We start from the raw sequence: 27,958 nt of genomic DNA, 5'->3' as shown, positions 1-27,958 counted from the left end.
ATTAAACTACTTGATAGTTGATAGTTAGATAGTTGATAGTTAGAGCAACTCTAAGAGGCTGCTAATCTTATTCCCAATACTTTCTTTAGGAAAAAAAAGAGAAAAAATGAACTCCAACAGTCCACCCAAAATTTCCCTAAAAAATTAGCGACGTGAAAAAACACCCCACCACCCCGCATATTCCGCATATTTTAGCGACGCACAGTGTTCCCCCGATCCTCCCGAACTCCGTTCCCGCGCCCCCTTCCCGCGCTATTTTTTTTAGCGCGCTATCTCCCGGTGGCAGCTCTCTCCCGACGACAGGCGGTGCGGCCTCCTCTCCCGGTGCCGGCTATCCTCTCTCGGCGACCGGTGAGCGCCATGCGGCGGCAGGCCGGGACGCAGATCTCCTCTCCCGGCGACCGGTGCCATTGACAGAGGTACCTCCACCTTCTCGCGCCACAGGGGATTCCGATCTGCGGCTGACGCGCTTCTATGGCTGGTCGGATTCGGGAGGGAGGGCAGGAGGATGTCTAGGAGGTCGGTGAACCCGAGCCGGCAGGTGGAAAATGGGAGCCTGCTCTCTGTCGACGGCCTGCTCCACCCCAAGTCGCGCTCGCCGCCCGTGCTCACCATTGCCCTCGTCGTCCTAGTATTCCCTCCTTTGACGCTGACAGTTTAGCTGTTCATGTCTGCAGGGTGTCATTCTCCTCGTCGCCTACTTCAACAGCAGCTCAGGTCTGTTAAAGGCTCTCGGTTAGACTCGCAAACTTGTTTTTCCTAATTGATGTTGGATTGTGGAAAGTTTATAATTGCTAATTGGCAATTAGAGCGTGGCTTCTGACATCTACAAATTGAATTAACTGAATCAATACGTCATCAGGTGGCACCTATGAATTATGATTGAAATCTTATCCTTGGCTCATCTGATGGCCAATTGCATAGCCTCAATGGACCGGGCGGTGGCACAAATTTGCAGAAGGTACCTTTCGTCAACTCCAAACTGTTACTTTGCTTCTGTACTACTGCACAAATAATTTCTTGTCAAATCTTGCTGTTTTGTAGGATAATCTTCTCGAGTACAAGAACCTGCTAGCTTTCCTTAACTCAGAACAAGAAAATAATGGAGCTATCCTGCAGTCAAAAAGGACAAGTGACAGCGTTGGCGCTCTTTGTGACATTGTTATGTGTCTTTGGAAGGTTATTGACAGTGCTACTGAATCTGATCCTTTTTTAAAGCAAAAAAACGAATTCTACTGAAGATGGTGCGAGAGGACCAAATTTTCTCGATGGCGTGAGGAAATCAACAGCGGCGACAGGAGGTTTCCAGCCGGCAGCGTGATCCTTTTTAAAGGAACAAAACAAATTCTAAAATGCGCCCAATACGATGACGTGGACTGATTTAAAATATTGGGAGACTAGTTTTTTAGCATTCTGCTGTAGGCTGGTACGTTTTTGGGAGGAATTTTTTAGCATAGCCCCAATACCTCATTTTGGGAAAAAAAAATTACATACTCTTGGAGTTGCTCTTAGCAGTGAGCAAACGAGCCCGCTGTGAAAACTTCGGAGCGTTGCCTTCCTTCAGAGGATGGATTCCAGTAACCTGAAAAGTTTCAGATAAACACAATTGACAAGGATGAATAGGGAGACACCAAACATAGGAGGGCTCATTCGAGCAGCGTGCGGGAACCAACCTTCAAATCACTGAAAGTACCGGATGCAGAAAACCCAACAGAGATGGGGAAGAATGATGATGGATCAGCTGGGGGGACAACAAATTCCATGGAACCACTGCAAAGGGCACATAAAGCAATAGTTAAGACACAAGAACTGATCAATAAGGAGAATAGACCATTCCAACACAGAAATTCTTGAGTCAAACCTGTTTGCACAAGGAAAAGTGAAACAATAAAAAAAAGCTGAGACAACAAACACAAGCTCAGTTCAATAAAATCAAAGAAAGGTGCATCACGAAATGCCACAAGGAAACGGAATAAAGCAGTAAACACCACAGTTTTTTTCAGACCTATATAAAGCACTACCATCTAGGATACAAAAGCTGAGCTGCATATAGACAAGTCCACTGTAACAGCTTGATATGCCAGTTATAACAGCAAAACACTAGAGGTTATCACATTTGGTCTGTTAAAGATTAATAATAAAAGGCCTCACATAAAGACCAAAACCAAGTGGCATATGGTAATGCACTGTCACAATAATATATGCGACATACTTTAGTAAATAACATATAAATAAACTGAAGAGGAAAAGGAAACATTACTTCCACTCTCCATCTATCTGATTAACATTTGGAGCCTCCCGAAGTGCTGGCAGTGGTATAGACATGACAACATTGTGAAGATGAAACATCTCAGAAGCTTCATATTCAATGTTGACATACGTTTCATTTCCAGACACCGACGGCCAGCAATTGACTACATCGAGCAAAAGCATGTTAATGCAAGTCCAAATTTCCAAATTATTAGACAGATAAAAAACAAAGTTATGTTGCACCTGACAGAGGTAAAGATGATTCGTCCATCCCCTGGATTCTCCATTTCACCAGAGGAGTTTCGTCTTGACCACTCGGGATGGGCCTGTTTGGATCTTTTGCTCCCAAAATTTGCTGACTGTTAAACAACTCCTTGTTGATATTGGGGTGTGTTTTGAAGCTTAGTCCAGGAATATCTTGGCTTTCAATCTACAACACACCATATGTTAGAAAAATCAACTGATAAGCTGATTCATATGATTATACGCTGCTGTGTGCAATAACGCTGCTTGTTGGCAATAATAGAAAAAAAACAGCACAAGAAGGATAAATGAAAGGCGACCAGAACAATGAATATGATACAATGTCAATATAGGTTCACATGACAAGGCAAATATAAAGCTATATACTATTTCATAATTACAGCTTACGTATCACCGATACGTCCAACAGGTCGCCGTACCGGTATCGGATACGGCAGGATACGGCGATACATCGCGATATGGCCCGATACGGTCTGATACGTGTATCGAGAAATTATGATGGAAAAACAAATAATTTAATTAGCGATACGTCTCCGATACTAGCCGATACTTTCCTCCGATACTTCTTCCTGTCCCTGGGTAGCAGTAGAGAGATGCAGAAGTGGAGAGGGCCTAGAGAGATGGATGTGATATGAGAAGAGCACAAGATCTGAGAGTACCGGAGAGGAGGAGTCAAGGGCTATCCATTTTGCTATTCGGCAGTGTGAAACACTAACTGGAGATGGTGGAGCTGCGTTGGGACTTGGGAGGAAGAGACACGGCGAGGCGAGGAAGAAGAAAAGAGTAACGGCGGCGGCGGCAACTTGTGTGCGTGGGGAGAGATGATTAGGGTAAGTAATGTTCTTAGGTGGGCTGAGTGGGCCGGCAGCTAGTACATAGAAGCCCATCTCATCTTTTTCTCTGTTTTTTCTCTTTCTTTATTTTTCTAATCATATTTAAATATGTATTATATATATGTTTTTGATGTATCGGCGTATCTGTGTTTTTCGGAAATCACCGTATCGCCTTACATAGGTTACAGCTTTCCATCCATACACACACAAGTATGTTTTTTAAAAAAGATTACCTGCAATTGGATGAATCCATCAGCATCATTGAGAACCTGAAGAGCAAGGCTTCCTTGAACATCAAAGTTATTGATACATCCATCTCTTTTAACAACAACATCGAGCTTCTCCTCTATAGTCACTGTGACAGGATCACTTGGTGGAAGAGCAGACGATCTTGAAGGAACTGCACTTGGTTGTACATCCTCCAAAATGACTTCTCCTTCAGCTTTCAATGATTCGAGGAATTGATTTGTCTTCTGTGTCTTGCCCAATTTAATACCAAGACCTTTACCGGGTGCAGTAGCAGCTGTAGATGGACGACCTGTCGAAACAACGCTTGCAGTTAGAATCAAATATAGGTCATATGCTAGCCCTGTATTGTCTCTAGCATTTTGGCTAGAAATCAGGTAATGTAGTCCTGTTTCCCTAATACTGAGTCAGAAAGATCAGAATAGACTTAACTACAGGATGATCCCAACACGCTATATGTTTAAAGTATATAGTATTAACTCAAAAATATTATAAATGTATCATGAAAGTGAGACAAAGTAAAGTGATAGGTAAGCTTCTTCATTTCGAACAATATTGCTATTAACTCATCTTCAACTTTTTGTAAAATATAGTATGAATAGCAAATTTTAAGGGATTGATAAGCCTAACAAGCTAGGAGTATCCATACTCCATTGATATGATGAGAACTTGCGGAGAGAATGTAAATACAGGGGTCATAATGAAAAGAAAAAAGGGTGTAATATATGTCATATATTTCCTAGCTATGTGGAGATCGAAACAGAACTAGATGCGCATGCAAAAAGGGAGAAAATGTTTAAGTCATCGACATAAATTGATGCAATAAGTTTGTCTTTTCTAAAATAAAATTTGATCGAGAAATCCAAGAGAAAGAAAGGATTTACCTTTGGGCTTGCTAGCAAATGAGTCCATGTCAGTGCTCAGCCCACCTAATCCAGAACCGCTACCAAATCGAGAACCACTGATGCTCATATCATTGAAAGCTTTTTCAATCACACGTGGACCAGATATTGATGAGTATCCGCCTTTATCAAGTTTACCTCTTTCCATCTGCTATTAACACCACCCACAAAATATAACCCCTTAGGCATTAAAAAATAATACCCAAAAATATCATTGCAGTACAATACTAACTACTAAGATGCATACTCAAAATAGCTTGACATGATAATACAATTTAACATCTCAGTAATGGAACCCAACTAAATTTTCCTCTAAACAATTTGGGTTCCACTCTCCTTTCATGAAATTTTCAATCCATAAATCCTATCCTACATTTTTTTCCATAAAGGATTCAGCAGTGCATCTTTATGTATGCTTATATCTCACAGATGCCATCCCAACAAGTTAATTCATGAGAAACTGGAGTTACCAAAATATGCTCTAAATGGATGCTTTAACTTAACTAGCGACATTACACAAATTGATGCAAAATGAAAGAGTTCAATAAGGCTGATTGACAGAAAATACCCACATGACCCATAACGACTTAAATGAATTACAGCGTATTTTAAGTCTGGTGAAAAGAGTAGTGCAGACCCTCATTTTGTCAAGCTCATTAGCCTTCTTCTTCATGACATCCTTCGTTTCATTGATTTTGGCTTGCATCATCAGCTTGTGTGCCTTTTCTTCATGGCTCTCCATCTCACAATATTGTTTGACTTGTTGAACTGTTACATTTTCCTTATTTTCAAGAGAGATGCCTTTGTCGAAAGCAAAAATAAGCTCAAATGCTGTTTTACAGACACCTTCCTCATCCAAGGAAGGGGAGTATTCAGGCGGTTTCCAAGTTAAGGAGACGGTAGTATAGAAATATTACTGTGAAAGAACATACCACTGGATAGTAGCATGAAGTTAATATATACACAGCTCTAAAAATGAGATTCATATTGGTTAAGATTTTGCATAGATACTTTCAAGTACCTATAGTGCATGTTGTATTTTAAGTTTTCCCCCTCAGTAATATGTAAAATCTGTAAAATCCAGATAGGCCAGTATGGTCATCTTAAGCCCATGTTCTTGAAGTTAACACCCCCACCCACCCCAAAAAACCAAGTTTCTACTTTAATTCATATTAAATAGGATCATACAGATAAGGTAATTTCCAAAGAATCAGAAGATTAATATATGCAAAAGTAGGATACGAGCTTGGAGAGCAGCCTCAAAGTGTCCATATCTTCAAGAATGTTGCTCTACTTGTTTGTGATAAGTAGAAGATATAAACCTTCAATAGGTTGATAAACATAACGCACATTTTCAGTTTCAACATAAGTGTGCTGCTTCCCAGTCCCAACCAGTTTCGGGAATGCAGCGAGTAATCCTTCAATTCTTATGCGAGACATGTCAACAAACTGTCTTGAAACAAGTGCTGCGAATGAAAACAGAAAAAAAAACAGCCTTCAGCTTAGTCCCTTCACTTCTTTTAAAGAAAAAAGTAGCAACTGTGGGGGAAAGCTAGATAAACTGAAACACATAGTGGAGGAGAGAGAGGGCACGCGTGATTGGTATGAAAAATGGAGGGGGAGCGCGGATCAGATCCACTGGAGTTGGTCGGGTGACTCCACCGACCATCGGATAAAAGGAGGGATCGGGGATCTGCCTGACAGCTTGCCTAGAGAGCCTACGGCTGGGATCGTCTGTTTCGGGAAGTAGATATGATTTTTTGGATTCAATAAACAAATGCCTAGTCATGTGGTGATTAACATCAGCAATGCTTGCACATTTTGTTACTGAATATATTTGACTTGCAAAACATGCAGCCGTTGACTTGTCCATCAGTTTTGATCGGTTGTGGCAGCGAGGAGACGTCTCCATGTGCCTTGCGCGGTTGCGTAATTGCGTCTGACGCCACCAGGAGAGTACGTAGCAGCAGCACGAGCAGCATATATGCGGGCAACCAAGCAAGTCTCTGACAACAGCTTTGGCAACTTTTGCATCGCCGGAAGCCAGCGCCTTGAGCACAACTGATGAAAATGCTGCTGCCAGAGGACGAAAACCAATGACGAGAGAAACGTACGATCAGAATTCGATCGACGAATGAAGTTGGCCTGTGAACCGAATCGATGCTGCCTCCATCCGGTGCCTACTCTACCCGAACGAAACGCCAAGCAATGCAACACGGGAACGGGCAGGCCAACAATGAACAAGTTGCCGGCCGGATGCAGGAACGTACAGGAAATTAATCGACTGATGGCATTGCTGTTGCCTGCAGACAGGATCGGAGGACGAAGTTGTTTTTCTTGACTACGCGACGATGGTGTGCGAAGCTGCGATTACCGGAGAGGCTTCGTGGTTCGTGTTCTGATCCAATTTCACTAGCTAAGCTAGTAGCCTAGCCTGCTGTTGCGCGTTGCGGTTTCTGCAAGCATCAAGAGTCTGCATGGAATGGAAATGGCGGAGAGTCAACCGCCGCGGAGATGAGCTCGGCGACGAATGATCAGCCAGCCGGGGACATACGGGAATCATGGCCGATGAGCTGCAGCGTGCCCTCGTTGCCCAATCCTGATGACGAAGCAGCAGCCTACGAGGCGCCCGCTGCCTGCGTACAGTACAGTATTCCAAGCAGTACATGTATCCTCCTGCTTCGTTCTCTACGTACGCAGGTTTAAACTTTAGGAGTAAAAATAAAACTGGCCCTGTATTCTCTGAATTGGTTGTGTTCTGCCACAAGCCGACAACTGACCCTATATGTAATATGATCACTTAACTACCACTCCAGCCTGTATTCTCTTAAGTATTCAACAGCAGCCTGCGTTGTGCCGTTCTGACTCTATATGATGTTTCAGAAATTACACTTCGGCCGAGGCCAACAACACGCTACAGGATGAACGGTAGTCCTGCATATCAAAAACCATTCCCAGAATATAATTAATTTGTAGCCAAGGAAAGGACAGCATTTAGTTGCAGGAAATTGCATGAATAATCGAGAGTTTCCCAAAGCTATATTGTCATGGGAAAACACACTACTCTCCAAGTACAGTGCAAGTCGTAGTTTTCTGATGTCTACTCAGGAATTGGGACGTGAGGAAACCTAAAAACATTCAATTTTATCTCAAAATTGCATTAGACCACTGAACCTGAACACTTGCCTTGCTTCCAGAGCATGCCCTGAGCGAGTTTTGAGGACACCCTGAAGGCCTGAACTAGTGTCACACTGTTGTCTCTGGATGCTTAAACTTGGTCTTGCAATTATCGCAACAACTTGGCTGATGCAAGAATCATTGTCCAACGTACCAGCTTCATGAGCAAAGTGATATCGATCTTGTCAAAGATTGTGCTCTTTGCAAGATCCCTGTTGCCAACAGTAATGACAAAATAGTGAACTCTCGATCAATATTCCTCCAGGGAAAAGTAATACTAGTATTTACAAATGTAATACAGTCTACAGCCATCTGAAACGGGCCTGAGCAAAGTGTAACACTCACCTCATATGCAAACCACGGCCAGTTTCTACAAGCTCGAGCAGCAGCAGATACACCTGCAACTCAGATTAATTTCGAGTGCTATGTGAAGAACTATTTGGTCGATAGCTGCTCAAGATGGCACAACTTGAAAAAATGGCTAGGCCGGCCAATCACAAGGTTAATCGTGGAACGAGTAGGGCTTAAGTGTGCAGAACTGCAGACTACAGAGTACAGACGATGCAGGCAAGTCGTTGAGGAGATGCAGGAAACACTTGGAAGTTGGAACATCTGAACTTGTGAAGTTGCTCCAGCGAACATAGTAGTAATTTCGTGTTGACTACTGCAGTGCCAGAAACTTGCATGCATAGGGCTGTAGGCAATAGATCAAGACATTAGGATCAGTTGACAGTAGGAGGCTCAGGAAACAATATGACCTATACTACAAGAGTTATGTCATGCTTGGGCACCTGGAACATACGAAGTTGCATGTAATGAACGATAGTTTACATGAGGCCTTCAAAATAAATACCTTTTTTCTGTTGCACCATTGCCAAAGTATTAAAGGTAGGCATTCAGCAATCCAAATTCTACGTCCAAAGTTGCAAATGATTCCAACATCATTTTTTTCTCAAGAAAAGGATTAAGAAAATAGCAAATGTATTATAATTACCTTTGGGGAAGGGATTTCTAACAGCAGGAAGCCACACCTCAACGCCCTTTTGAGCAACTCTTTGTTTTCAGAAAGATTTAACAAGAGTACAAGGATGTACAACCCAATGACTTGATGTTCCCTTGTGTCCTGTAGATTAAAATAAGCAGTGTTCATGTCAAAAGCACTTGTGGTCTGGAACATGGTGTAGGTAAAAATTGACTTGATTTTCATGAGACAAGATAAATTACCTTGACCTAAACCAATATGATCTCAGCACCATTTTGTTATCCTAGTTAATAGGCTCCCATGGAGATGATCTACAAAAATAAATAGTAGTATGAAAGTACTCGATATTAGCTCCTGTCTCTACGCAATCAAAATAGGAATGCTGCAGATACTGATTGATATATAGGAACATAAGGTTCATTACACTCCATTAGTTATGCTATCTGAGAATTGTCGTGCAGCAGAAGGGAAAGACACGTTGGAACAACGAATCAGTCTAGCATTGAGCAAAGAAATGAGAATATCAGCTTGTTTCTTTAGCAGTGTACTAAGGCAACTTGAAAGTAGTTGAAGCATGTTTTGCAAGTTGTGAGGCAACTGAAACTACTAAACTCACACTTTAGTGTTATTATGTGAGTGAGAAATTTCTTGATTAATAGTTTATAATCAAACTCTCATACAGAAGGTTTCGAACTACTTCATGATTAGGAATGAAAATGCGTCCAAATAACAAAAACAACAGGCAGCAGATTACAAGATGTGCATCAAACTTGTAAATATTACATGGCCCTGGGGGTGATTTTTGCATACAGGACACTAACCAGTTTTATGTGCACTTCGTTAGGCACATCTGAGATGTTCGTACTTGGCAACTCGAATCGTGTATTCATATAAATACAGTGAGAATTCGGAGGTCAGAAGAATGTACCAATTCCAACAATATCCCTGCACAGTAGGTGAAAACAAGTGGGTTACTCGGAAGGAAACCATAACTGTAGTCAAATTAAACAAAAAGAGAATAACTGATGCTTATAGGGTTAGGAAAAGCAAGGGAAATTGGTGGGTAGGAAGTTCCACCTCTTTGTTACCTTGGGTAAATCAGGCTCTGACTATTGGAATGGTTCCTATCAACTTGCGGCAATGCCTTCTTAGTTCCTCGCTGTTATCACCGACATCCAATTCTCGCAGCGAACTTGGAAGGTATTCCACCTTTGGAAGAGACCGGATGCCTGGGCAGCCTCTGATCACTAGTTTTTGCAGTGAATTTGGGAGGCACTCCTTGTGTATCGACCGGATGCCTGGACAATAGTCTATCACCAACTCTAGCAGGGAACCTGGCAGGCCATCCTTGGGCAGCGAGCAGATGGCTTTACAAGTGTGGATGTCTAAGCTCTTGAGGTTCGGAAGTCTATGCAGCCCTGCAGGGAGGCACTGCAGCTTGTCGCACTGCCAAAATTCGATGCTCTCGAGGGAGGTGAGGAGCTGAAGGGTCTCCTCTTGCTCCTTTGTGAAGCGCTCCACCTCTTCGACCCACCGAAAGTCCAATTTGGTGAGCGAGGAAGAGAGCAAGGCACAGATGGGCGCAGCAAGGACACCCGCGACGTCATCCGTGCCAAGCTCCTGCAGTTTGGAGGAAGAGGATGGAATCTCTTGTTCATGCGGCAGCGAGGACTCGGAACCAGCGAAGAAATTGGGGGTTCCGCAGACGCGTAATGAGGTGAGACGACCATGAGCGAGGAAAGGGCGCAGTCCCTCGACTCTTAAATCCCCACAATCATGTATGGATAAATCTGTGAGAGAGATGAGATTTGAGAGACGCAGCAGCGTCTCCATGCCCACCACGCCTAGCAGATCGAGGTCTTCCAGGGAGGTTGGGAAGGGAGAACAAGGAGAAGCGGAGGAGGACGAATACGAGGAGAGCAACCTGGGACAATTGAATATCTGCAACGATCGGAGGGAGGTCAGACCTTGGAGCCCTTGTCCTCCCCGAGTTCGTCCTGCTTCTCTGTTGTAGTCGGCTGGAATGGAGCGGAGGCTCAGCTCTGGGCAGTGCCAGATCCGCAAGTTCTGGAGATGGGATTGGGAAGGCAAGAGGAGCAGCCCTTCTGCTGAGATTTCCTCCTCTCCTCTTGTGCCATCCTGCTGCTGGTGCTGCTCGATTTGTGCGACGACCGCGGGTGTTGCCGTGGCCTGCTTCTCCACTACACCTAGCACTGTTATCTTCTCACACGACTCCACAGCCAGTGTTGAGAGCTTGGGGAAATAAGTGAGTAGCTGCGTCAATTCCTTGGCACTAGCACCCCACTCGCTTATGCTCATCCATTCAACTGGAAATTGGTATTCGGCACGGCTCTCTCCTTCAATTAAGGTTACAATAGTGCTTGAACCGCATAGCGTGAGGGTCTTTAGTGATGATAGCATATGGAAGTGATGCAGTGGGAGAGGAGGACAATTGTTGATACTCAGATCTTCTAGTTCAGTTAGGTTACCAAAGGCCAACATGTTCCAGAATGTGCCATCCAAATCAATAGTTCCATAAATGCTTAATCTATATTTAGACTTGTAATATTTGCCGCAATACAAATTATCCAAACCTGAAGTACCAATTATGGTAGCAGAGCACGGAGCGCTAGTCCAAGGAATAGGAGGAAAGGACGATAGTTCAGGACATCTGTAAATTTCGAGCTCCCGTAAACTAGGAAACCAATTCATGTTATCCCCTTTCTCTTTCTCTTGTTGACAGCAAGTAGAATGTGCAAAAGACAACTTTGTAAGCTTGGAGCAATCCTTAATGATAAGCACTTCCAAATGGGCAAACAATTGACAGGGGGCATCTACAGCCCATTTTTTCAACCTTGGTAGCTTAATTAGCTCCAATCTTCTCAAATTTTGGAACTTTTTATTGCAGACATTACTTGAAATTTCGTCATGAGGCCCATTAACTAGCCACAACTCTCCAATAGGTGGAAATATATTCCAAGCTACACCATCTAGACGAAGAGATTCCAAATTTTTGACCGAGAGCTTCTCACCTAGCCATTGTGGGCATTTTATGCCTCCATGCCCTTTAATGCATAGGTGTTGAAGATTGCTATGTGGTACAAGAATCTCCAGAGCATTTTCTTCATGTGCAATATCTTTTTCTGGTCGATCGGCACCCCATTCTAACGTTAGCTTGTGCAAACGTTTCACTTGTATCAGCCTTGCCTCATCTGCTTCCTTCATTGCCTGTATCCTCTCAAGGCTACAAATGGCAAGTGAACCTCCAAGTTCTGACAATTGCCTTAGTTCACTTAGGTCAAAACCTTTACTTTCTTTTCCAACTTCAAAGCGCCTTAACTCTTGCAACAATTTCATTTTTCCTACCTCAACTATGTCAGAGTGTAGTTGAAGCTTATGTTCTGGCACCAGAAAATGATGCAGTTTTTCTAGGTTGCTCATATGTCTTGTGAAACCAAAGCATCCTCTCCATTCTCGTAGGTCTATGACCTCCAAATGATAAAGTCTAGACAGAGCAGCGGGTAAGCATTGTATGTCATTATTATTATACTCCGGCGACTTGATCCTTAAGTACCGAAGATGGACAAATTTTGAGAAGTTATGCAACATATCCTCCACATTATATGATGCTCCAGACACATAAGTAGCACGAAGGGCTCTAGCCTCCCTAAATAAATGACCAAAGATCTTGGCGTAGCTTCCATGGTGGCTCCCAAACAGCATCAATGTACGCAGGTTTTCAACATTCAGTCTTTTGTCCAGTTCTCTAAGTTCCTTTTTGAAGTTCTCAAAATTCACTCTATTCTCAACTTCTTTGTCATCCACAACAATAGACAGGTGGCGCACAGAAATTGGGATTTCGATGGACCTCACATTGGAACTATTTATGCTAATACACTCGTATGATGAAACTTTCACTGCTAAATTATGTAGTAGGTCATGTACAACATAATAAGGAGTACCATCATCTTTCTCGTTCCTTTTTAAAAATCCATGATTAACCAAGTCAACCAAATAGCTCCTAGCAATATCTTCAGTTCTTTTATTCTGACCACATGTGTGTAAAATATCTAGTCCTATCCACAAGTGAATTAGCTCGTCATTAAGAAATTCATAATCTTCAGGAAACAAAGAGCAATATGAAAAACATTGTTGTAGATGGAAAGGAAGATAATCATAGCTGAGCTTTAGCGCTGGCATAATATCATTGTCGTTAGTCTGTAGTTCCCATTCTTTGCTTTCTAGAACACTTGTCCAGTGATCCAAAGTAAGTTGTTTTCTTAGTAATCTTCCTACGGTTTTTGCTGCAAGAGGAAAACCTTTCAAGTTCCTGACAATCTTTTTCCCAACAAGACGTAATTCCAAACAGTCTTTCCATGGCTGGTGATAACCGAACACACATGCTTCGAAGAAATGCATGAAATCTTCGTCTCCTAAACGATCCATTTGTACTGAGCAATCAACTGTCTTAACCATTTCAGCCACCTCTGGAATTCGAGTTGTCACTATAACCACATTACCTTTTTCTCCCCCTCTTCCAAATGGAGCTATTAGTTTTTTCCACTCATCCTCTTGACATGTCCACATATCATCCAATACAAGCAAAAAACGTTTAGTTTTCAATCTCTGTTCAATTAGCTCTTGGGCACTACTGTTTTCCTTTTCATTGTCAACTTTAGGGATTTTTCTCACAACTTCTTGTACCAACCTGCTCACATTAAAATTAAGAGATACACATATCCAAATCGTGACCTCAAAATGTTTCTTCACTTCATCATATACATGCTGAGTGAAAGTAGTCTTTCCAATACCCCCTGGACCAACAATTGGAAGCACCACAAGATCATTGGCAAAATATTGTCCATCGGTAATGCCATCGATAAGACTCCTTTTCTGATTATCCCTTCCATACAACTTAGGCTCTATAATGTCTGGAGTCGTTTCGGGACGGCCCATAGCATTCTTTTGGGTTGTGGTATTGGAGCCTAACAGCTCTAGCTTAAGAATGGCAGAGCCCAACAACTCCATATCAAGAATGGTGGAGACCTTGGCAGATACAGGCTTTAGTTTCTCTACAATGTCCTTCATCTTTTTAGATATATCCACCCTATCAAACTTCAACTTCGGTGTTTGCACAACATGTTTTCCCTCTTTAATCTTGGATTGGCAAGCACTACAGAAGGTGCCAGCATCCAACATGTCAGAGTGAGCATTATTGTGGACGCATGGAAACGAGCTGCATGGGAGGCGTTTACCGACATTATGTGCAGCCCGGCGAGCACAGGAAGCGACCTTTGACATGCACCCGCCATACCGGTCGCTCTGGGTGCTGGGTGATTTTGGTGTTGAACTGATGGCAAGCCTGCCACACGAGCAGATGCCAGAGAGGCATCCTTGCCTTGCATCATCTTCATGCCCGTCATCAGGATCACCACGGCTCCCTTCACGTGAGCCTGAGCAGATCTTCAGCTTACGAGCAATAGCTCTGGCAGTGTGGCGTGCATTGAGAGTGAGACCGTGAATGCAGCCCCCATCGTGCACGTCGGCAGCATGGTAGGTGCCGTCGAGCATGTCCTGGATACGGAAGTACTCGAGCTCGTCGAGCACATCGTCGGCGCCGTACGCCAGCTGCTGCAGCTTAAGTAGCATCTCCTTCAGCGCAGGGCTCCGGATCTCCCTTCCCTGCGCGTTGTCGAGCATCCCCTGCGCGTACAGGAGCTCCATCTTGAGGGCGTCGATATTGGGGCCGAGCCCCGCGCTGGCCGCCCATGCCTCCAGCAAGCCGTCGGCGACAGACCCCAATGCCTTGCCCAGCACCCAACGCGCCGCACTGACGGCGACGACCTCCATCCTCAAGCCGACGGATGGATCTTTGGGGATGCTGCATCAAGGAAGATCAATTCATTTGTGCAAATGCAATTAGGCACTAGTACACTGACGTTAATTCCGAATGCCGTAAAAGGTACTAAGGGGTACCTATAGAGGCCGGGGCTCCCGCTGGGGTTGGCAAATCAATCGGAGGGCACGGACCGGAGGTGGACGTTGTGCAGAGCTTCGAGAGGGTGGAGATGGAAACAGCAGATCTGCGGAGGATAGATGCCGGATGGGAGCAGGGGAAGATGTATTGGTCCGAGCAGCTGCAACTGCAAGTCAACGGCACCAATGGATCGGATGTTCGGGATGAACTAAAATATCTGCCAGCGCAGCATGCCGTGCCGCTGGATTTTGGATAAAAGCCTTTTTCTTGTTTGCGGGCTTGATAGCAATCGGCCCACGCTTGTGAATTGTGACCTTCGGCCCAGGCCCAGTCAATGGCAGACGAGAGATTGTGTTTGGTGTGTCCGGCCCATCCTATGTTTGGTTAAAAGGGTTAGAATCATTCCAGTTTGCATGTGTTCGGTGGGTCGGACCCATTTAGTTAAAAGGATTAGTTTTTTATTTGGATTAGATAGGTTGGGAGGGATGAGACACCGTTAATGGCGTTCATCAGCAAGCCCACTAGTCAGTTATGGACCCACCTGTTATTCTTATTTTATTTGAGCCTTATCTTCTCCCGCAGCTCCTCCCCAACCGCACAGCTCTACCACCAAGATCTCCCCAGCCCACCACTCCACGCCGGCCGCCTAAGCGTCGCCCTGCCTTCTCCATCCCCGCGTGGAGGCCGCTCCTGCCGTGCCTCCGCCCTTACCCGTCGCCCGCGCCTCGGCCCCACCCTGCTGCCCGCGCCTCCGCCCTCACCGGGGGCCACCGCTGCACGCCCTGGAGGCCGTCTTACGCCCAGGGGAGCTTCGCCACCGGATTGGTGGGGGTGGCAGCGCGAGGATCCTGGTGGGGCGGACGGCGCCGCCGACAGGAAGCAGAGGCGGGGCCGACGGGGGAGGATGAGGCGGGGCTCAGGGGAGGAGAGGCGGGGCCAGCGGGGAGGATGAGGATGAGCAGAGGATGAGGAAAAAAGTAGAAGAAAAACAAATAATACAAGAGAATGACGAGTTGTAGCTAACGGTGTTAATGTAACATCCATCTCATTCCAATAATCTTCCAATAAAAAAAACTAGATTGGATCTATACTCCATCGACCAAACAGATGGGTTCAACCCAACCCAAAAAATGGATCGGAGCCGACCAAAAAAATAGATTGCATGTCATCCCAAAACCAAACACACGCCGACCAACCTCAACCAGGTTCCAAACTTCCAATCCGAGAGGTGGCAGACGTGGGGACCTGCCATTGGATGGCGCTGGATGCGCTTCTCCCCCAGTTCCAGATTCATCCGCCTGCGGCAGAGCAGCCCCTTCCCTCTCCGAGCTGCCATGCCACACCATGGACAGCGAGACTCCGCTGCCTAATCCACCGACTACCGAGAAGCCTTCGAAAGCGGTCTCGTCGGCCTGAAACTTGGAGGCGAGCGCGCGAGGCCGCGGGAGCCGGGAGCCATGGTTCTCGTGGTGCTGGGCTGCTCCCCCGCGTCCTCACTCCCCGCCTGCTCTCCCACTTCCAGGTACTGGAGCACACTAGCAACAGAGTGCCGGTCATGATTGGGTTTCTTTGGTCATGCTTGTGGATTACGTCAGGTTGAGGAGGTTGTTCAGATTTCAGGAGCAGCGATGTTTGGAGCAACTCCAACAGATTGATTTCCCCCTTTCCCCTAAATCACTCTATAGGGGAATCCCCTTTCATAATTTCAGGATTTTGAGGACAAGTGCTGCAGCAGATCCCCTTTCCCCTTAGAATTTTAAAGCATGTTTGGGTGCTCCTGAATCTTTATGCAAAATCAAATGCCCACTTCAGTGGTGATCCAGCAATGGTGACTAGTCAAGAGAAAACATACTGTGACTATCCTTGACATTGCTAGCCTGAATGCCGATGCTGATGAGTTGATTAAGATTACCAAAAAGAGCATGGGAATTTGCAGTTGTAAAACTTAATGTTTTTTTTTCACTGAATGCCTTTCCAATCTAAGTCTCTGTTGATTTCGGCTTGGCAGGAGAAAATGTAGCACCACCAGGCAGAAAATTGTCAGATGCTCTCTGAATGAGGAAACGCCACTGAACAAATATGGAGTAGTATCCAAGCAGCTAATCTCTTGTCTTGCTGCTTCGCTCGTGTTCATCTCTCCACCTAGTCAGGTACCTATTTATATGTTCCAGGATCTTGTTAGATCCCCTTGTACCATATCAGAAAGAAACACAAAGCTTAGAGATTACACAGAGAAATCTTCGCATTATATTCTAGCTTCTCAGTATATGCACAGCACGTACATACCACAGAAGATTAAGAGCTTGGAGATCACATAAAGATTAATTTTGAGAAAAAAAAAATTCTACAGCACTGCCACATGATTCTTTAAAGTCGGCAAAAATGGTTAATTTCAGTCATAAGGAAATAATAGGTGTAAGATTACCAGTTAAAAATAGTATGCCACGATATCGATGAACTCTTCTTGTTGACCAGGCTATTCCTGCAGAAACCTTTGCCCAGCCGGGCTTATGCCAGATTGCAACACTGGCAGCCATCGACAGTGCTTCAGTTCCTCTGAAGTTTGATAACCCTTCAGATGACGGTGGCGCAGGGATGATGATGAGGGGTATGACTGCCAAGAACTTTGATCCAGTTCGCTACTCTGGTAGATGGTTCGAGGTAGCCTCGCTGAAACGTGGATTTGCTGGTCAGGGACAAGAAGACTGCCATTGCACTCAGGTATTGTAATATCTGAAACCTCAAACAGAATAGCACTAAGAAGTCACTTCACTTAAGTACTATATCCTCTCATCTGCATGATACCCCAATAATGTATCCTTTCTCAGTAGTTACAAGCTGAATTTGCCATCTTAATAACAAACTGGTTTTGGCCTTTTGCAATAGGTTCTCATGGGATGATATTTCTGTACCCTTTTCATGATGTAGTCTGTAAGTGGATTGTTACACATATTTGCTGCCACTGCAGGGTGTGTATTCATTTGATGAGAAGTCACGCTCAATCCAGGTGGATACATTCTGTGTCCACGGCGGACCTGATGGATACATCACTGGTATTCGGGGTAGGGTGCAATGCCTGTCTGAAGAAGACATGGCGAGTGCTGAGACAGACCTCGAGAGGCAGGAGATGATCCGTGGGAAATGTTTTCTCCGGTTCCCAACACTACCCTTCATACCCAAGGAACCCTACGATGTCCTTGCAACTGACTATGACAATTATGCAGTTGTATCTGGAGCTAAAGATACAAGCTTTATTCAGGTGAGGAACTAAACTCTGAACTGCTGAAGGTCCTTTATTTTTGCAGTTGTAACCAGGTTCCTGCAAAAGAGTTTGTACAATCAAAATTTTACTAAGAATAGTAACATCATCAACTGAAGTATGCTAATTTTTTCCTTTTTTGTTAAGAATTGAGCATGGAAAAGTATGTGTTGTAGAATAACGACATTAAGTATGAAAAGTATACCTTGGTAAATACATCTGCATGTCTGATGCAGTTGTAATGTGAAACATCATAGGCCCTAACCCATCTTTCTGCCACTGAACCAGATATACTCAAGAACACCTAACCCTGGGCCAGAATTCATCGAGAAGTACAAGTCCTACGCTTCCAACTTCGGCTACGACCCGAGCAAGATCAATGACACTCCGCAGGATTGTGAGTACATGTCCTCAGACCAGCTCGCCCTGATGATGTCGATGCCCGGGATGAATGAGGCCCTGACGAACCAGTTCCCAGATCTAAAGCTGAAGGCACCAGTAGCACTGGACCCATTCACAAGCGTGTTTGACACCCTGAAGAAACTGCTTGAACTGTACTTCAAGTAAAAGGCAGTGTAGGTGTAGCATTGTTCAGTATCGATCCAACTGTCCACTTCTCCTCCACTTGGAGCTTGAATTAAATAAAGTTCAGTCAGTTCGTTCCTGCATTCGATGATCTGAACATTGCTAAATGATTCACCAGAAGAAGCATTCAGTCTGGCATTCTTCCAAACACATGATGACACTGAACTACTTGAGCATCCAGTAACCTTAGTTCGACCGTCTGAGCTAGAAGATTAGAACTCACCATCAGAAAATCTACCTCCGTTGCTGCCTGACTTGCTAGCGCACCGACGTATAATCTCTGTCTCTTTGCCCTGCTAAGCAGAAGGCAGGGGCGCCGCTCGAATGTCAGGTTGCTTCGGCAGCGGCGTGTCGGAGTTTCAGTCACAGTTGAGAGATGCGGTAACAGCAGCAGAAGTCAGCGGCCTACCTCGCCGGAGGAAGAGGGCGGCGTACGCTTGGCAACGCCGTGCCCGTCCGTCACCGAAGGAGGGTGGAATTTCTGCGTGCTGACGTCGGAGGCGGCGCGGAGGCTTCGATCCGGAGGGGGCGGCCCTTCCGCCGCTGCCTGAGGACGACTGGTTGCGTCTGACTCGTGTCGCCTCGTTTAACGCCGGCAACCAAATAGTCCGCGGCTGCGCTTCCAATCAGCCAGCATCAGGCGAACAGCGGCGGCCCGGCGAGGGTCGAAGGTCTAGTGACGGCCCGGCGCTGTGAAACTCGGAAGTAGCTAAATGCCTGTAATTTACTATGAATAAAAAAGATTAATGTATCGAAATCGTGATACTGCGACTTGTTCAGCTAAAAGCAATGTGCCCCGCTTGCCTCCCGTCGCCGGCTCGCCGCGCTAGGCATGAACGGCACCAACTGACCGTGTCCTCGTCAGAGGAAGCTTCAGATTTGCCCGTCTCATGAAGCACGAACAGGATCGTGTTATTCAATCCAAAGTTAATTGGGCCAATTCCCTGGGCCAGGCCATATAACATCTCCCAGCTTCATGCTTTCAGCCCAAAACTTGGCGTGCCACGATCTTTTCTGATGGTCTGATCGGATATAAACGGCTGCGATCTGACCGTGCCGGCTCCGCCAGGGCCCAGGGGAGGCGTTCGTCCCGGGGCACGCCGAGCTCCCTGTTCCACTTCCACCGTTCCCCAATTTCGTGGCCTCTCCTTGCGCCATCCGAACACGCCCAACGAGGTCCGATCCAATCCACCGCGGCTGCGCCTGTCCTTCTCCCTCGGCGCGCAGCCGCCAATCGATTCCGTCAGGTATGGAAGCCCTAGCTCATGGATTGATCGCTATTTTCTTCGGACTGCGGGGTATTTTATTTGGCGTGAGCCATCAAATTGAAATCTCCCTGTGCGATGGATGCTCCGATTACGCCGAGTCATTGCGATTTTTCTTTTTACAGTGTGATGATGGATTATAACTGATAAAGCACATGTTGATTCCGTCCCTATAGGTTGTCATTAACCTTCACGTTTCACGCTGCAAGATGGTGCTGCACAACATTCAGAACCAGAAAATATGCAAATCTCTTTGCTTCCAATCCTCGATAATCCTTTAGCAATAGGCTAAGAAATTTATTCTTTACGAATGGACTAAGAAATCTATTATGTAAAAACATTGGATATGACTGTCTTGGCCGCTTTGTCAAGGCACATTTTACATTGTTTGGTTGCAGACTGTGCCATGTAGCATCTGAAAATGGCTCTAGAAGAACTGCCTTCTTTGGATTCTAAGGAATACAGTGTACCGAAAAGTAGATTTATAGTTTTCAACTGATGAACCATGTGTATTCTAGTAATTTATCATCATGTTTTGCCATCCTTCTCATTTTTTAGGGTGTTTCTTGCACGGCACCACTTTTCATGTTTAGAAGAGAAAAAGGTGAAAAAAAACAAATGCAATTGAGACCAATAAGTTATTCTTATCGTTTTCAGATTCAGCTGGTTGAACAAAACCAGTAAAGATGGCATCAGAAGGGAACAAAGATGTACCTAATGAAGCTCTGTCCATGGAGCAGTCATCAACTTCTGGTGCAAAGCGCAAACGTGGTCGCCCAAGGAAATACGAGTACCCTGTATATGATGTACCACAAAAGGCACAACCCATTCAGAGCGTCCCACCTCTTCGTTGCACACAAGATGGCTTGAGTATTCGACAGGATGGGCTGCAGTCCAGCCTTACATCAGGTGACCGTGTTCATGGTAATCGGTCCGGTCGACCTAGGAATTCTGCTAACAAGATGAAGAATTCTGACAACCAAGCATCCTATCATAGCAGTGCTCTGCAAGATAATTCAGGCAAGGATGATGTTCTTGGCAAGCATTTTGTTGGCAAGCTGACAAAGAAAATTCCTGGATTTTCCCTCATTACGGTAAAAGTGAAGGACAATCAGGTGCTCAAAGGTTGGGTTCCAGATGAAAATAATCTCCGCCAAATAACACCTAAGGATGACCTTGCCCCAGAGCTCCCCATGCTTCGACCAAGTCAGGTTCGAAAGCGAGCATCAGCAATCCACATGCAAGTAGCTCCTCCTGTGCCAATCCACTTGGAGGATGTTACACTTGCAAAGCCTCTGCAAATGAGGCGGCCTGCTGAGAAAATTATTGCTAAGCACACTGCCCCTCTTCCTCCAAGGCCGTACATCGGTTCTGCTGTTTTAGCAGCAATTCCTGTATCAATTTCACCCAGTAATCCTGAAATGAGAACTTTGGCCAAGCATGATACTGAACTTGTGATCCCACAATCATCAGTTGCTGCGGTGCCAATTAAATCCGCTCGTCCTGTATTGGTACCATGCAAACAAGTGGAAAATGAACTTGCTGGAAAGAAGTCTGTAAATGAGTTTCAGAAAGATTCTGAATCTTCAAATGAAACTAAGGATTCATCAGGTATGCTTTGCTGGATTCGGTGTCCTGCTGAGTTTCAGATCATTGACTTGAAATATCAAACTGTTTTGTAACAGGGACAAGTTTAGAAACTTTTCAACCCTGTTTATACATGATTGCCAGGAAACTGCATTTCCCGTCTGATTTTACAATCTCACAACCACATTAATGGTTGTAATTTTTTTCCTTTTGTAGTGATAGTTGATAAACCAAACACTGCTCTTGTGGACATAGCAGTCAAGGATTCTCCAGGTCAAATGTAGTTTTTTTATACATTTTTTAAATTGAAATCAACATTACCTCCGGTTTGAACTTTGAAAGAGATTTCAACTAATGTAGCCTCATTTCTTTTCCTTTTTTTGGTTGCTATAGAGGAAAGGCAACTGCTTAATGTTCAAGTAACTGATGTGGTTAAGGAATCTTCTGGTAAGATCTAGAATTATATGCTTGAAATATAGCTGGCATACGACATGTAGTTTATGTGTTCTTTCTCCTGGCAGGCCAAACTCGGAATGTTGATGTAAGAATGACTGATGAGATCAAGATAACATCAGGTACAATATAATCTTATACTCCTCATTCACATTTTTTTACTGAAAGTGACCATTAAGTGGAGGATTTTTTTCAGGCACCGCAGATCAGCCAGATTATGCAAATAGTGAGCAGCAGAGTTCTAAGGAGCCATCAGGTGATATATGATCCCAAAATTTCCTGCATCTTAACTGGCCATGATCTTATACTCTGGGTGTGAATATTTAGACATTACAGAACAATCTGAGCAGCTGAAGACAGAGACCGTTGTCCTGAAAGGAGTTGATGGCTTAAAGTCAGGCACCTCAGGTAAAAACTAGTTCACCTTTCCTTCGAATGTTTCTAGTGGCATCTTCAATGACAGCTGAATCCAGGTCAAAGAGAACTGTAATCATTTGATTATACCCTTTTATCTGTGCAAACTAAAAAAATCCTACTGCATGTAGGAAACTAATATTTCATTGAAAATATCCAAGATGTCTAGTTATCACCCTACATTTTCTTGGACAGTACTAAGCGCATGCTTAATTTGTTATAATAGCATGTACCTGTGTAGCAATTTGTTGTCTGCCATGCGTAATTAGCCCATAACTTATCCTTGGAGGAGCCGTGCCTATGGCTGAAGCTTAAGTACAGGCAATGCAGCATATAAATATGTAACCCCTAGGTGGTTACATTACCTGGAATTCTTGTCAAGTTTTTTACTGCAAGAGTTAATAAACTATTGTGGTGTTTAAATTTGTAATTACAGATGACGTTCACCCCGCGCATGATGAACACGAAATGAAGGTTGACAGCAACTGAAAGCAGAGATGAAGATTCAAGAAATGCAACACAGTTCCTGTTGTTTGGTGGAAGCTTGCAGTCTGGAATCTCAATGGGGGTGGGGAGCTGAAGTTTTAGCGAATGGCTCAATGCTTTAGGTGTAGACTCCTATTACAATTTAGTTTTGTTGCTCTCCAGTTATAGGTGAGAGATTGAGTAGAGATGCAAACCAAAGAAAATATTCAATAGAGTTGCTATTAGGAAAAAAATCCTCGATAGACTTAGCATATTTAGGAAAGTTAAACGTCAGAATCTTCAGTTTTTTAATGTACACATTATCTTGTATCATGGCTTATGACATTTAAGCATTATCCTCAGGCATCAGGAATACTGATTATAAAGACAATTGGAAAGTGCCACTCTCGTCTGCTATTACCTAATTTCCTCAAAATACTCCCTCTGTTCCAAATTATAAGTCATTTTAGCTTTTTAAGATTCATAAACTTTATTATGCACTTAGATATACCCTTTGTTTAGAAAAACCAAAACGATCTATAATTTAAAACGGAGGGAGTACTTACAACAAATTGTGCCCCTTTAAATTGAGCATAACTAAGTTTACTTGCAGAATTCTTTTAACTGTATCGTTGCCTTGCTGTTGTTGCTACTGCTGTCCGGCAGATCGAACCTCATACAAGATGATCAGAGTTATTGCCATATCTTGGACCCAGGAAAGCTTTGCAAGAAAACATTATATAGGCTTAGCACGGGCACTCGCAAATTTGCAAAGCCCCTCCAACAAATAACGAGTGATGCTGGTATCAATACAAATGTCGATCAGAATCAGTTACACTTAGCAAGATGAATCTACATTAGCCTTGTGAAAATAAGGCCTTCACTATCTTAATATTTCACAATGTCACATTGTACATAGTGCTCATGGAATAAGAAAAGGTATTGCTAAGACAAAACAAAGAATTGCTGCAATCTTCTCTCTATTTCATATTACTCACCCATGGAACCCACCTAAAAAGAATATTTCAGAAACCCACACCCAAGTATGAAGAATGGCAAAAGTTGCAAAGCCCTTCCAACTAAAATACGGACACAGACCAGCAACTGACAGGTGAATCAAGAGGCTAGGCAAAATCGCGAGTCCTTTCAGACATATACCCCAAACCAAAGGGGTAAACCAGGATTCTTCTAACAAAAGGAGATGTCACATTGGTATTGCAAGTTTACATGTATTTGCCTGGGACCATGCTGCTTGCAGCAGGAACCATGATGGGATGAATGGCCTGGAATGGCTGCACAAGTGGTGCAGGGCTTGGTACCACCAATGGCAGATTCCCAGTTGCCATGACTGGAGGAGCCAAATACACTGGCGCATTGCCTGGAGAAAAGATTTTGCAGGTACTTCCATGGTCAGTTAAAATACATATCTTCCAATCAAGAAAAAGAAACTGACGTTAAACATCGGAATATCATTTCTACAGTAGCCTCAACCATGACTTTGGGTGTGTTACCTTGGAACTTCTGCATGCTAGCTTGATATGAATTCAACAGCACAGGGTGAGGCCATCCTTGGGAACTAACGGATGTTCCATGCATTGCATCCTTCAATGGGAACCAAGAATAAATGAGCCAGGAGGAAGTGAAAGTTGTCAATTTATATATACAGTACATATCATTTCAACTGGGCATGGTTGGTTACTTGCAGAGTTAATGAAAAGATTAAACAGGTTAACTGATCAAACTTAATGGAAAAGAACCATTCCAACCAAAAAAAAGCATTCCAGTTAACTAACGAATTTGATGTGTAAAACAGCAATCTGTACAACATCAGGATTGGCAGCAAAGATCCTTTGCATGTGAAGAACAATCACAGTTGTTGGAGTGTAAAGCTAAAATACTTTACCCAAGGTCTAGGTTTCAGTAGACAGAAAATCAAGTTATCAAGTAAGGTTTGGATAATTCCTGCCTATTCTGCTGATAAAGCAATACATAAGGCATATGCATCTCTAAGGGATGGGGACTGTTTCACAAGTCACATAAATATAGTTAAACAACTCTTTGCATCGTCCTCCTATTCTTGATGCTATCCACTTTATTAAGACTTAGCACAATTACCAATTGTGAATCACTCACCTGAGAAATTGGGTGAACATAAACAACAGGACTGTACTTCCCAGTCATCACCTATCATTCATCACATAAAATTAATTTGTATTTTCGGAGACACGTGAACATAACTTTACACGAAAAATAAAAAATAGATGAACAATTTCACTAAAAGTATATGCAGACTTACAGGCTGAGGACTAGGGCTAGTGTAGGTTCCTCCCATCGGTATTGGATGATATGGTGTGCCAGCTCTAGCTGGATCCATCCTGGATCCATTATGCCCCATGATCTATGATGCAAAAAGTTAAGCAGCATCAGAATTCAGAAGCATAATAATGTCAGAATCAAACATTCACAGTAAAGCTAGGCAGCAAGCAAGACCAAATTTAGGTGTATTTGCGTGTGCTTGCACAAGTGCAATAACAGGACATAAAAGATGTTAAAAGAAGCCTTCAAACATCAAAAATACATTTACATCAACATTGAAGCCTTTCAGTCCCAAAAATACATTTAGATGCGAGCTAGTGTTTTCAGTTTGGAGGAAAAAGATGTGTGCATTGTAATGAAACTAAAGCTGATAAGCTGAAGGTTGGTGTGAACAATCAGTTTACAAGTTCAATTTATTCATTTAACCCAGCAGAAAAATTATATTAGATAGGCAACAGATAGCAATGGCTTGCTAGCTCAACCACAAACTAAATGCAGGAGCTCAAATAATAATGGAGTAACGCGTATGTAGCAAACTATCAACTTGCGCTCAGGGAGGCATGTTCAAGTTCACATGTTACATTATTTCCCCTTTTATCATTCAAGAGAATATGATAGTATATCCAATGAAAGGCAAAACTACAGAAACAAGCAAAAGCATGTAAGAATAAATCGAAGTACTTACTGACTGAACATATTGAGGTGAAAAAGCATAGTTTGCAGGAGACAGGTTACTACAATGAATCTTGTTGGATAGAGATGAAACTCCTGGCACAGATTTTGGCTCATATACAGGAATGCCCATTGGTACTTCAGGGGTGGAGTGTGAGATGTAGTTTGAGTTAACGGGGGGCGTAGCTGCAAGTACTTGTCTAGAACTTGCAAAAGATGGAGAGAAGACCTTTGCACAAGGATTGAGTTTAAATTCCTGAAATAATGTACCATTTCTCTATTAATACAGAAAACAGACATTCATAAAACGATTGGCATAATCAATAAAACAGTACAGTTAGAGACTATAGGGATGGTCAAAACAGAAGATAAAATCAGCAAGCATTACTTTATAGGTCAGAAGTCAGACCACTATAGAACTGTCCGTCTGTCACAATCCAACATTAAAGGAGCTCACCTTAGCAGTGGTTTTGCTTGATGTGACAATATTGGTAGCCAAATTATTGGCTAGTTGAGAGGCTTTAACATCTGAAGCCACCATGGGCGCAGCTATAACTGAACTTGCAACAACATCAACTTTAGGCCCCATAGTTGTTGACTCAGAAACCCCATTCATGGAGAAATATGGCCCCACATGTCCGGTTGAAGAGCTAACACTTGTAGCGGTACCACTAACTGAGAAATTGAGCAGGTTTAATGCAAAGGAAGATAACTGGTAAGAAATACTATCTCAGTTACTCAGTACTAGAAGAAACAAAAGAGGCTCATACCTGGACCACTTTTCTTTACAGAGTTATCTTTCCCCTTACCAACTGTGGTGCATTTCTCAACTTGCCTGCGACAGAAATAGTATTAATTGAGTTCAATGATGAAAAGGAGGAAGAATTTAATCAAGTTAAATAGATGGCTTGATATCTACTTTTTGAATCAGCATGAGAAAAAAATATACTGTCATTTACATTTAGGCCAAGATGCATAATACAATCCAAATGTGGTAAATATGAAACAAAACGAAACCGTATGCAGCTTGAATTGAGAACATACTCTACTGGAGATAAATTTTCAGTTTTAGCCATTTTCGGGTCGTTTGCATGTGAAGTTTGTGGCTTCAAGGATCCACTGGCAGCCACCGCATCGCAATCAGGAGTTGTACCAACACCTTTAATGGGTAGTGTGAGACCCTGGGGAAAAAAGAACGAATGCCATGAATTCCAGTGAATAGACAATGCCTCGTAACATACCACTGTAATAAACCTACCTTTGCAATCACTTGAACAAGGTCATCTGGATGAACAACAAGAGTATCCACAAATGCTCCCAGCAACAGATTAGCATCTCCCTTCCCATTTGCTATCTTCTTTGCTTTCTTTAGCACAACACCTATTCAATATAGAACCATAAATGCAATGTTGTTTCCCAACAGAAAATTAAGCTTTCATTTTTGAATATGTGGCAGTTCAACTCACAATACAAAAGGTATAGGACAAACAAGGAATAGATGATGACCGGAAATTTGTCATACTCTACTTGCAACATAGAAACTAGGACCGCTCCAACGATCTTGGAAACACCAAATAGGTCATCCCTATAATCTATCCTTGAGTCCGATCATGCTGCGGTTCCATGATAACACAAAATCAGTGCTGACGAAACGATGAGATCTTGGCCGCTGACGAAGAAAACATGCATAGCAGCATCACAAGAGGAACCAAACCCAGCGATCTCTGCCACCCGCCTCCGAATCCATCCCAACGTAACAAAAACTAACATCCCGGGAGCTCCCAGCGACCACAATCACCCGCTCACCAAGCAGATCAAACGGATGCAGAGGAAAATGGGGCCACCAACTAGCCTGGCAGCATCCACTGCCCCACTCCACCCACTGTTGGATCACGTCCCGGACGCCATTCCCGTGATCCCCCGAACCCCACGCGGACACGCTCAACGAGACCCCCATACGGGCGAGTTTCGACGAGGAGGGGAGGGAGGGGGCAAAAGGGGGTACATGCGCCGCTCACCGTATCCGTCGTCGACGCAGGCGGTGTGGAGGACCCCGGCGTAGGCGGATCCGTCGCGGACCTGCACCTCGACGGGGAGCCCCACCATGCAGACCGTGGCCAGCAGCAGCGCCTCGGCGAGGGACGGCACCGCCGCCTTGGGCGGCGAGGGCGGTGGCGGCGGCTTCGCCTTCCTGGGGCGGGCCATGGGGGGAGGGGAGGGAAGGGGGGAGGCGACGAGCCGACCCGAAAAAGGCAAGAGGAAAGGACCAAGGGGGCGTGGCCGTGTGACTCGGTTCGGAGGTGGCAACGCA

General features: G+C 44.1%; 5 protein-coding genes and 1 long non-coding RNA gene across 12 annotated transcripts; 2 read left to right on the top strand and 4 right to left on the bottom strand.

The window, feature by feature from the left end:
- Window positions 1-217: 217 nt before the first annotated feature.
- Window positions 218-5,291, bottom strand: LOC117864333 (coatomer subunit delta-2). The gene is made up of 8 exons (XM_072295059.1): window positions 5,133-5,291; window positions 4,478-4,643; window positions 3,581-3,885; window positions 2,494-2,680; window positions 2,261-2,414; window positions 1,674-1,770; window positions 1,495-1,582; window positions 218-1,113 (listed from the first exon to the last, which is right to left on the bottom strand). The coding sequence occupies exons 1-8, from the start codon at window positions 5,235-5,237 to the stop codon at window positions 1,109-1,111; spliced, it is 1,107 nt and encodes a 368-aa protein (XP_072151160.1). The 5' UTR covers window positions 5,238-5,291; the 3' UTR covers window positions 218-1,108.
- A 1,920-nt stretch (window positions 5,292-7,211) lies between these two features.
- LOC117864332 (uncharacterized) lies at window positions 7,212-14,867 on the bottom strand. Of its 6 annotated transcripts, XM_072295058.1 has the most exons (9): window positions 14,631-14,855; window positions 9,743-14,535; window positions 9,476-9,599; window positions 8,897-8,965; window positions 8,667-8,795; window positions 8,526-8,583; window positions 8,018-8,366; window positions 7,682-7,884; window positions 7,212-7,429 (listed from the first exon to the last, which is right to left on the bottom strand). In XM_072295058.1, exon 2 carries the CDS (start codon window positions 14,502-14,504, stop codon window positions 9,753-9,755), a length of 4,752 nt encoding a protein of 1,583 aa, XP_072151159.1. In that variant the 5' UTR covers window positions 14,505-14,535; window positions 14,631-14,855; the 3' UTR covers window positions 7,212-7,429; window positions 7,682-7,884; window positions 8,018-8,366; window positions 8,526-8,583; window positions 8,667-8,795; window positions 8,897-8,965; window positions 9,476-9,599; window positions 9,743-9,752. The 6 variants fall into 6 exon arrangements, with proteins under 6 accessions (XP_072151159.1, XP_034604283.1, XP_034604282.1 ...); XM_034748392.2 differs by lacking the exon at window positions 7,212-7,429 and having other exon boundaries at window positions 7,435-7,884; window positions 8,464-8,583; XM_034748391.2 differs by lacking the exon at window positions 7,212-7,429 and having other exon boundaries at window positions 7,435-7,884.
- A 994-nt stretch (window positions 14,868-15,861) lies between these two features.
- On the top strand, window positions 15,862-18,558 carry LOC117864126 (chloroplastic lipocalin). Its single transcript, XM_034748141.2, has 5 exons — window positions 15,862-16,153; window positions 16,640-16,781; window positions 17,107-17,352; window positions 17,600-17,890; window positions 18,179-18,558. The coding sequence occupies exons 1-5, from the start codon at window positions 16,089-16,091 to the stop codon at window positions 18,455-18,457; spliced, it is 1,023 nt and encodes a 340-aa protein (XP_034604032.1). The 5' UTR covers window positions 15,862-16,088; the 3' UTR covers window positions 18,458-18,558.
- LOC140223349 (uncharacterized) lies at window positions 16,856-19,396 on the bottom strand. The gene is made up of 3 exons (XR_011898741.1): window positions 18,885-19,396; window positions 18,096-18,768; window positions 16,856-17,950 (listed from the first exon to the last, which is right to left on the bottom strand). It is a non-coding gene; the product is annotated as an uncharacterized lncRNA (long non-coding RNA).
- Window positions 19,397-19,580: 184 nt separating this feature from the next.
- Window positions 19,581-23,063, top strand: LOC117864125 (uncharacterized). Of its 2 annotated transcripts, none has more exons than XM_034748140.2 (8): window positions 19,581-19,722; window positions 20,398-21,351; window positions 21,544-21,600; window positions 21,721-21,774; window positions 21,849-21,902; window positions 21,977-22,036; window positions 22,117-22,188; window positions 22,631-23,063. In XM_034748140.2, the coding sequence occupies exons 2-8, from the start codon at window positions 20,427-20,429 to the stop codon at window positions 22,681-22,683; spliced, it is 1,275 nt and encodes a 424-aa protein (XP_034604031.1). In that variant the 5' UTR covers window positions 19,581-19,722; window positions 20,398-20,426; the 3' UTR covers window positions 22,684-23,063. The 2 variants fall into 2 exon arrangements, with proteins under 2 accessions (XP_034604031.1, XP_034604029.1); XM_034748138.2 differs by having other exon boundaries at window positions 22,108-22,188.
- Window positions 23,064-23,497: 434 nt separating this feature from the next.
- LOC117864123 (uncharacterized) lies at window positions 23,498-27,893 on the bottom strand. The gene is made up of 10 exons (XM_034748136.2): window positions 27,666-27,893; window positions 26,906-27,027; window positions 26,692-26,828; window positions 26,418-26,482; window positions 26,105-26,322; window positions 25,661-25,903; window positions 24,956-25,057; window positions 24,793-24,843; window positions 24,171-24,261; window positions 23,498-24,037 (listed from the first exon to the last, which is right to left on the bottom strand). The coding sequence occupies exons 1-10, from the start codon at window positions 27,850-27,852 to the stop codon at window positions 23,883-23,885; spliced, it is 1,371 nt and encodes a 456-aa protein (XP_034604027.1). The 5' UTR covers window positions 27,853-27,893; the 3' UTR covers window positions 23,498-23,882.
- Between the last annotated feature and the right edge of the window lie 65 nt (window positions 27,894-27,958).

Source organism: Setaria viridis, chromosome 7, assembly GCF_005286985.2.
Source record: "Setaria viridis chromosome 7, Setaria_viridis_v4.0, whole genome shotgun sequence".
Taxonomy (NCBI): Eukaryota; Viridiplantae; Streptophyta; class Magnoliopsida; order Poales; family Poaceae; genus Setaria; species Setaria viridis.
This window is presented reverse-complemented; position numbering and strand designations above follow the sequence as displayed.

Excerpts from the sequence above, each read along its gene's own strand:
- LOC117864333 (XM_072295059.1), bottom strand. The coding sequence starts at position 5,237 with ATGGAGAGCCATGAAGAAAAGGCACACAAGCTGATGATGCAAGCCAAA. Across the intron at positions 3,886-4,477 it reads ATTTGCTAGCAAGCCCAAAG|GTCGTCCATCTACAGCTGCT; the intron begins GTAAATCCTTTC and ends TTGTTTCGACAG. Across the intron at positions 1,771-2,260 it reads CAGATAGATGGAGAGTGGAA|TGGTTCCATGGAATTTGTTG; the intron begins GTAATGTTTCCT and ends TGCCCTTTGCAG.
- LOC117864332 (XM_072295058.1), bottom strand. The coding sequence starts at position 14,504 with ATGGAGGTCGTCGCCGTCAGTGCGGCGCGTTGGGTGCTGGGCAAGGCA.
- LOC117864126 (XM_034748141.2), top strand. The coding sequence starts at position 16,089 with ATGGTTCTCGTGGTGCTGGGCTGCTCCCCCGCGTCCTCACTCCCCGCC. Across the intron at positions 16,782-17,106 it reads TCATCTCTCCACCTAGTCAG|GCTATTCCTGCAGAAACCTT; the intron begins GTACCTATTTAT and ends CTTGTTGACCAG. Across the intron at positions 17,353-17,599 it reads AAGACTGCCATTGCACTCAG|GGTGTGTATTCATTTGATGA; the intron begins GTATTGTAATAT and ends CTGCCACTGCAG.
- LOC117864125 (XM_034748138.2), top strand. The coding sequence starts at position 20,427 with ATGGCATCAGAAGGGAACAAAGATGTACCTAATGAAGCTCTGTCCATG. Across the intron at positions 21,352-21,543 it reads TGAAACTAAGGATTCATCAG|TGATAGTTGATAAACCAAAC; the intron begins GTATGCTTTGCT and ends TTCCTTTTGTAG. Across the intron at positions 21,775-21,848 it reads TGTGGTTAAGGAATCTTCTG|GCCAAACTCGGAATGTTGAT; the intron begins GTAAGATCTAGA and ends TTCTCCTGGCAG.
- LOC117864123 (XM_034748136.2), bottom strand. The coding sequence starts at position 27,852 with ATGGCCCGCCCCAGGAAGGCGAAGCCGCCGCCACCGCCCTCGCCGCCC. Across the intron at positions 26,483-26,691 it reads GAAAATTTATCTCCAGTAGA|GCAAGTTGAGAAATGCACCA; the intron begins GTATGTTCTCAA and ends TTTCTGTCGCAG. Across the intron at positions 24,262-24,792 it reads ATGTTCACCCAATTTCTCAG|GATGCAATGCATGGAACATC; the intron begins GTGAGTGATTCA and ends TTCCCATTGAAG.